This window comes from Dipodomys ordii, unplaced genomic scaffold, assembly GCF_000151885.1.
Source record: "Dipodomys ordii isolate 6190 unplaced genomic scaffold, Dord_2.0 Scaffold35, whole genome shotgun sequence".
Lineage (NCBI taxonomy): Eukaryota > Metazoa > Chordata > Mammalia > Rodentia > Heteromyidae > Dipodomys > Dipodomys ordii.
The window spans coordinates 2347789-2355908 of NW_012267251.1; the positions used below are offsets into that span (position 1 = coordinate 2347789).

The 8120-nt window shown below is 46.6% G+C and overlaps 1 protein-coding gene across 2 annotated transcripts; it reads right to left on the bottom strand.

Moving 5' to 3' along the window:
- Positions 1–1554: 1554 nt before the first annotated feature.
- Positions 1555–7956, bottom strand: Zbtb18 (zinc finger and BTB domain containing 18). Of its 2 annotated transcripts, XM_013017492.1 has the most exons (3): positions 7529–7956; positions 5812–5844; positions 1555–5269 (listed from the first exon to the last, which is right to left on the bottom strand). In XM_013017492.1, exon 3 carries the CDS (start codon positions 5253–5255, stop codon positions 3687–3689), a length of 1569 nt encoding a protein of 522 aa, XP_012872946.1. In that variant the 5' UTR covers positions 5256–5269; positions 5812–5844; positions 7529–7956; the 3' UTR covers positions 1555–3686. The 2 variants fall into 2 exon arrangements, with proteins under 2 accessions (XP_012872946.1, XP_012872945.1); XM_013017491.1 differs by lacking the exon at positions 5812–5844.
- Between the last annotated feature and the right edge of the window lie 164 nt (positions 7957–8120).

Sequence of the window (8120 nt, forward strand, 5' to 3'; positions counted from 1 at the left end):
CATCCTTAATATTTTCTTTCTGGTATGTCTTCCAGGATACACCTAGCACACAATGCTGGGACCAGGAACTAATTGATTATCTCAAAGAAGCAGATGTGTTCAAAGATGAGACCACATCTCTAACATGTACTTATGGATGAGCCAGATGTCAACGGCAAGAATCACTGCTAAGAGTTCCCAACATGATTCAGTGACTTCTCTTTCTTCAGTGTAACAAATGACTGATTCCTGAATCTCACTTTTCAAATATGTGGCAATTTGTAAACTTAATTGTCTTAGTTTTGTAATGTTTTAAGAAGCTATTTCCAAATAGCATGTCAAAAATAGTTTGCCTGAGTCCATCCAGTGTAGCTTCCGAGGGGGAGGCTTATGTCAAGGTAGACTGTCGGTGAACTGGGTGATGCAAGTGAACTCTCGACATCTGAGCTCTGGCAAAGACTTACAGAAGTACAGAGGCATCCTCTCTCTCTGTCAGCTAGTAAGCGCTCAGAAAGTTTTGTGGAGCCCGATGGCCACGCACTTGGAATGTCTGGCTGATTAAAATCAAGTTGAGCTGCATATCCCTTTTTTCAATTAAAAAGGAAATGCAAGACTTCAAATTGTAAAATTCCAATTGTGCTTTATGTATGATAGTACCGAGTTTACAGACAATGCGTTCTTCTCAAGCTCCAGGTCTCATGTTCTGCTCTGCAGAGTCTTAAGTTTACTACAAGCCATTTTATCTAAGGGTGCATTGATATCTACAGAACATAAAACTATTTTCTGTGTCTTTAGGTTGCGAGTTATGGACAGCTAGAGATGTCAGGGTTTTCTAAGACCTCTCAGGCCAGGCTGCCCGGCTCTCCAGCTGGGAGTGTGTGTGAGGACTTCAGGTGGACGGCATGGCTCGTGTGCAGTCAGCATCCCGCCTCGGGCTGACACAAAACCCACCGGCTCCGAGTTGGGATGGTAATGAAGAGGGAATAGAATTCTCTTAATTGGTGCAGTAGCCAAATAAATGCACTTTAAATCACAGTGAGGAAATTTTAAACCTGGGAACCTCCAGCCTTCCCATTCTCCCAGTAACAGGAGGCACTGGTAGGCCTCGCTCCCCTTGAGCGATGGAAAGCCTGTCAACCCGACTGCCTAGAATACCACTCATTAGCCAAGCACTCTGCCAACGTTCCACTTTAACTGGAACACAGGAGAACAGGTTGGCTCACTCAACGTGGGATAAATGGCACGTGAGAGGTGGGTACAGCGCACGAGTTGGTGCTTGCGTGGTGGCGTGAGAACCCACACTGCCTCAGGAGCTTATGGATTCACGGGGTTCTAAGACATCACTTCGGCCTGCTTGGTTCCTCCGCTCCAGCATGGGTCATTTTTTTTAATGTGCACTTTAGTATCTTAAGTGACTAGAATGTTTGGACATTTCCAATTTGGGTGACCGAAGGCATTCTATTCATTTCATGAAGTCTGAATAGAACTGACATGAAAATAAAGATGTCGCATACCATAGCTCCTTAGCATCTACGCAACTCAGGATGGTAACAAGCAGCACACAGGAGGGAGGGCGTCGGTTCATATAATTTATTGCAGTTAGCACACAGTTTAAAAATTCACCAACACACCAATAGTACAAAACTAAACAGCATTATAAGTTATTCCCCCCTCAGGAAAATAAAACATACTATGATTGTCAAGGCTAGATGTCAGTCTAAGTTTTAGAACAGAGAAAGAATGTGAACCTAAGTACAGGAAAAAGCAATTGCTCACCATGACCACAAAAGAAAATCCCAAAGAAAGTCCGCTTTCTCACAGACATTGATTGTCTTTTCTAAATTAATAAAAATTATTTTAACATAAACTGTATTAAAAAAAAAACTAGAAACTCTTCAAGTAACTAAAGATAATGCTCCAAGGCCATTTTCACAGCTTTGTTGTTGTTGTTTGCTTTAAATGCCATCACAGCCAAATTAACACACATTTGACCAAATATTTCCAAAACAGTCCAGCAACACACAATGGAGTTTTCCATTCAGTATCTTAAGCACAAAAATAGGCTATGTTTACAGTAGTTAAGGCGATCAAATTTTAAACAAAAGCAATTAAAAAAAGGGGAAAAACAGCAAATGTTTTCCATGCTACTCCATAGACCATATTTGTAAGTGCAAGACAGGAAAACAAACACTGTGCAAAACGCTCTCGCCCAGCGTGCAGGTCACTCAAGCCACACGTGGGCCGCAGCCGGAGCTGCAGCTCATACTCTCACCCCTGCCCGTCAATCAAGGGAGTCCAGTCCTTTCAGCCTGGGGCTTTTTCAGTCCATAGAATCTTTTCATGAGTTTGGGGTGGGGGGGAGGAGGGGAGGAGGAGGGAGAGTAGGGAGGGTAAGGAAGAAGAGGAGAAAAAGAAAAGGAGCACAAAAAGAAAGAGAGAGAGAGAGAGAGAGAAAGAGAGAGAGAAATGACCTATTGTCAATTTGTGCAGTAGTATTCTAAGAACGCTCAACTGGGTAATTGTGTACATCTAAACTCTGAGCTGGCGTAGGTCCTGAGCAATCAGGAGTTTGTTCTAAGCGCACACTGCTCATGCAAATCTTTAAGCCGTTTGTAAACATTTATATGTTCCTTGTTAAGTAGCGAAGTTATCAAATTTGCAGCTTAAATTTTTATTCAGCTTAACAGTTTCAACTTAAAGACAGTGGGAAGTCAATTTAAATTATATAAAATAAAAATAAAAACAGTGCATTTGCGTTCTTCATAACACCAGTTTTCTTTCCAAATGGTGCTATTTTTCTAAGGAAATTAAATAATTTTAAACTCACTCATTAAAGTTATACAATGCAAACAAAGACAAAAAATATATTGAAACTCATGCATTTCTGTAGCGTTAATATTTACTTTTCAAGACTCAACTAAGAGCATCAACACAACCTGTCAAGTTCTTTGACCCCCCCCAGCCCGTGTAATCAATTACAGTATACAAGAACAGTAATTCACATTTTAAACACACACTTCAACACTGCTGAAGCTGCAATATCCTTTTCATCCCAAGCAAACTTTCACAAAGACAGTGTCCCAGGGACCCCAGTGTACTTGCAGATTACCCCGCACGGGGGACCGTCTGAAAACCAGAAGTTGCCACAGAAAGTTTTAAGTCAACTGCTTGTTTAAAAATAGATAATCCAGCATTTCAGAAATTTTCCATTTGGGTCTAAAAGCATTCAGGTTTCCAACAGCCAGAAAAGATTCATGCAATTTGAGACATAGGAAGAGGCTAATAAAACTGGAGGGGATTTCTTTCTACTTTAAAAAACAAAAACAAAACAACAAAAAACCAGAAAAATATGGGGCAAACACACCAAAAAAAATGGACAATACGGTGTGGACAAAGTTCAGCCCCATAAGAGCATCTTGTGACAGGGCCATCTGCTAGAAGGTTCTTGGTAGCTTCCCTGCCTACCCCTCAAAGGAAAAGACACCCCTCTATTCTCCAACTTGCTCTAAAGTTTCTTTTATCAGAATGCTAAAGTAGTGAGATTCTCATGCTATTATTCTAAAGTGCAAAAACAAGTTAAGATCCCAACTTCTTAGTTCCAGGAAACAAGACTGCTTTTAGACCGTACCACAACTATATAGAATCTATGTATATATATGTGTATATATATATATATATATAACTTATATATATATATATATATATAATTATTTCCAAAGTTCTTGGGAGCTGTCCTCTAAGGTCCAGTCTCTGACCGTGGGCAGGCTCAGCGCTTCGCTCTTGACGGACAAGGAGCTCACCAGCTCGCAGTGGAACTTGCGGATGTGTCTGTACAGGTCCCCGGACTGCGTGAACCTGCGCTCGCACCACTTGCAGGCGTGGGGCTTCTCGCGCGTGTGCACCACGGCGTGGCGGCTCAGGTTGTGCGAGTACTGGAAGCTCTTGCCGCACTGGGTGCAGGTGTAGGGCTTCTCCCCCGAGTGCGTCCTCTCGTGGCGCTTGAGCGTGTACATGCAGGAGAAGGTCTTCCCGCACAGTGAGCACGTGGGCACGTTCACGTCGGCGGCGGGCTTGCTGCGGAGCCCGTCCTGCTCCCGGAAGTGTGTGCTCAGGTGGATCTGCAGGATGTGCGGGCTGGGGAAGACCTTGTTGCACAGCGGGCACATGAAGATCTGGCCCGCAGGGCTGAGGATGTTGGAGACGTAGGGCAGCAGGCCGCCCTCCACGCCGCCCTCCCCGGGGGCGCGCTCGCTCTCGGGGGTCATCATCTCGTCGTCGCTGGCCTTGTCCTCGCGGTCCAGCTCCCGCAGCACCGAGTCCTCCCGCAGCGGGGCCAGGTGCGCCGGCTCGTACGGTACCCTGTGGTTGGCGCCCGCACTGTCTTTCACAGTGCCATGTTCCATGTCATAGTCATTAGTGCCAACATCACCCTCATCACAGGACGCCTCTTTCTCCACCTTCACCTGCACCAGGCTGCTTCTCAGCACGTCCTGTGAAGAGAAATAAGAGCTGTTCAGATTGTCAACTCCCGAGAGGCTGGACTTGACAGACAGGTCCAGCACACAGTCAACATCTGCCGAATCCCTCACGGAGGTGACAGACCTCTGGGACAAAGACTCTGTGGAGCTGCAGGGGCTGGCCACTGTTTTCGCAGCTGCCGTGGCGTGCGGCTCGGCCTCGGCCCCGGCCTGGGCCAGGCCTGCGGCGTCCGACGGCAATCGCATCCACATGTTCCCGGGCTCGGCCGCCAAGTCCCGCTTGCTGGGCAGGAGGTGCAGCTTCTCCTCCTCGCCCTCATCCTCGTCGCTGGGCAGGTCGCCCGCCATGTGGCTGCTGCCATCCGACAGACTCTCCACTTTGTCCGAGCAACTCGAGGCGTCTTCTTCCTTCTTGGTGCTGTCCGCCTCGGTGGTGGCTTTCTCTTTCAGCTTCTTCTTGCAGACTTTGACAATGTCGTACATGTGCAGATAGCTGGCGGCGGCTAGCACGTCTTCGATGGGCAAGTCTTTGAACTGGAGTTTCCCTTCGTACATGAATTCAAGCAGGAGCGCGAAAGCGGGGGCTGTGACAATGTCGCTGTTCAGATGAACAATGTCCCTTTTGTCCAGCTGGTCCTTGTAGAAGAGGTGGAAGTACATGCTGCACGAGGCGAGCACGGCGCGGTGTGCTCGGAACTGGGCATCCCCCACCAGCACCGTGCAGTCGCAGAGGAAGCCCTGGTGCCGCTGCTCGCTCAGACACTGCAGCAGATGCCTACTGTGGTCTGGAAACTCCATGCTGTCTTCATAACCTGGGAAGAGAAGAGCTTCTCATTAGAGCCTGCTCGGGAGCACACCGCAGCCCTCCCTCCAGTCTCCATCTAAAATAATCACCACCACCACACCACTGCTCAGCTCAGCTCCAGTCCGCCTGTGGTTCACACCCCAAGGACAGCAAATCACACACACACACAAGACCTAAGCGCAAGGAAACGGCCTCCTCCCCACCACGCAGCCTCTCCTCCTCCCCAAACTTCTCAGCAAGTTTTGAAAGCTTCCACCTAATCACAGCCTCTTACAGAATGAGAGCTCAGATCTTTCGGGAGAAATTTAGCCATCTCTGCTCATCAAATTATATCCAAATAAAATCTGTAGATAGACTTAATTTCAAAAGGAGCAATATGTATAACAAAGCAAAGTCCCAGATATCTTCTGAAAGATTAAAGAAAAACTTGCTTTGTTACTTTGGATGCCTGTCTCTACTTGGAGAGCAGTTTCAATATGTACACATTTGGCTGAATCAGGGAAAAAAAAGAAATTGCATAATTAGACCAGAAATCAGCAAACAACTTACTTTTAAAGTCAGAGTGTTACAACAACAAGAGCCCTGTGTATAAAAACAGATGTTAGTGCTGAGATCTGCAGGTATGGCTCACGTGCAGGAGAGCAGAAGAACGACACCAACAGATGGAAAAGATCATCCTTAGTCTGAACAAATCCAAAGTCTTTTTTTTTTTTTTAATGAATTGAGAGGGTAAAAAAAAAAAGCTCCTATTTCTTTGTATGCTCTGCACTTGCACAGTATGAGCAATGAGAGGGGCTTCACCCAACTCTGAAAATCCTCATCTAAACTTGACCGCTACAAGGCAAGTCTCCTATTAACTCCCACTTAAAAAAAATAAAGCCATACTTCTCCTCTACCAAATGACAAAACTTGTACAGGTTCAACATTTAGAGACAAGAAAAAAACAACAACAAAAAACCTCTTTCTAGAAAAGAAACTTTTTTTCCTGGCTGCGCCTTACCTCACCAGCAGAAAATACTTTGTTTCAACACAACGGGCTATACTCTCGCTTTCCCACTGCTTCCATGGTCTCAACTGAGCTGCTCTGCCCTGCTGGCTTTCTGGCCAGGAAAGACAAAGATGTGACCATGGGCAGAGCCCTCACAAAGATAGACAGAGCCCCACTTCCCCTCTGGAGACCACCTCACAAGAGCATTCCCCGGGGAAGGTGTGTGAAGTTCATACTCAGAAATTACTTCCCTTCCCCTTCTACACTTTGCCTAAAACTTTCATCCCAACCCCAAATAGATCCTGCAAGATGCCACTGCTAGAATACACCAAGATCTACAATACAATCACTTTAAGTGCCCCACAGCTAACATCAATCCTAATCCTTGAGAGGGCTAAAAATAAAGATTGGAGGGCAGCTCACAAGGTAGCCGTGATCAAATTAGGAGGCTGAGAGGACAGAGGGACAGAGAAGGAAGCTTATAAACATCTGATGCAGCTGACAGGGCCATATGGCAGCTGCTACCAGATAAAGAGATTAAGAATGGGGGAGTGCGATTACAGCTGTCTGGCCAATTCAGGCAGCTCACATCTACAAGTTCTAAATTAGTCGCTAACACAAAAACTCCTGCAAATAATTATTGTTATGCTGAAATAAAAGATCTCTTAAATATATATCTGAAAGAGGAAAATGAGGAAACTAGTCAAACTATTCTCCTAGGGACAAAAGTTCTTTTTGTTTTATTTTTTTCCCCCTTAAGAAACCTCGGGTTTCAAAAGCACTCCAGCTGTATGTTTCAGCAGTGCTACTGACTGTTCTGAAGAATAAAGTTTCACGGTGGAATTCATTACACAACCACCTCGCTTCTTAACTGGAATCATCTTCTCATATCAATCTGAATGCTGGATTCCAGACAGTTTACTATTCTACATTCTCCCCCCCTCCCCCCAACAAAAGGAATCTAAACAGCAGTGAACAACAAAAAAGCATTTTAATCCAAAGTGATTTCAAAAACTGCATTTCAAAGCCTTTCTTAACAGCCCCAAACTTGAAATATCTGTGAATTAATTTACTTGCTCAAAGAAGAGGGGCAAAAATGAAAACTAAGTAAGCCGAGACCTTCAACTCCAGGAAGACTGCCTCTCACTAAGTTCCCCAAACGAGTCCTGAACTGGATTAGAAAGGCAAGGTGACTTCTTAAAAAAAAAATAAAAATAAAGATAAAACACCGAGGGAGCCGGGGAAGCGAGCCTGCCCGCGCGGGTCCGCGGCGCCTACCTCGAGGACGCGCACCCTTGCCTAGGTCCTCTCCTCGGGGTCTCGCTGGCTCCAGGTCTGTGACATCGGTGGGAACAAGCAGACTAAGGAGACAGATGCAAAGTGGAGAGGATGTTGGAGAGGAAGGCGATACCTTCTCCGCCACAGATCCGCACACACTAGCTCCCTGTCTGTGTGTTAGAATAAAAGGCTGAGGGGTGGCAGGCTGTCAGCTGCTCTGACATCATGCTCAGATGGAAATGCTACCTCCAGCTGTGCTCCTTTTAATGCCATATGCTACTCCTCTCCACTCCTGCCACCCGCTCTTTCTTAGGAGAACTTTTCTCTGCTGTTAGTATAAACAGAATACTTCAAAGTCTTCCTTCCCCCAAACTTTCCAACGCCGGCGCTGGAAGCCAGCATATGGACTTCTCTGTATTTATGGCACCGCGGCCTCCCCGCCGACAGCTCGCCGGGCCCGGGGCCGTCCCGGAAATCCACCCGGGCGCCGGGGAGGCCGGGGGGTCCTTAAACCGCCCAACCGACACCCCGAGCCCGCGTCCACGCCGCCCCCGCGGGGACGGTGTCCCGGTGTCCGAGGCGGGGGGAGCCG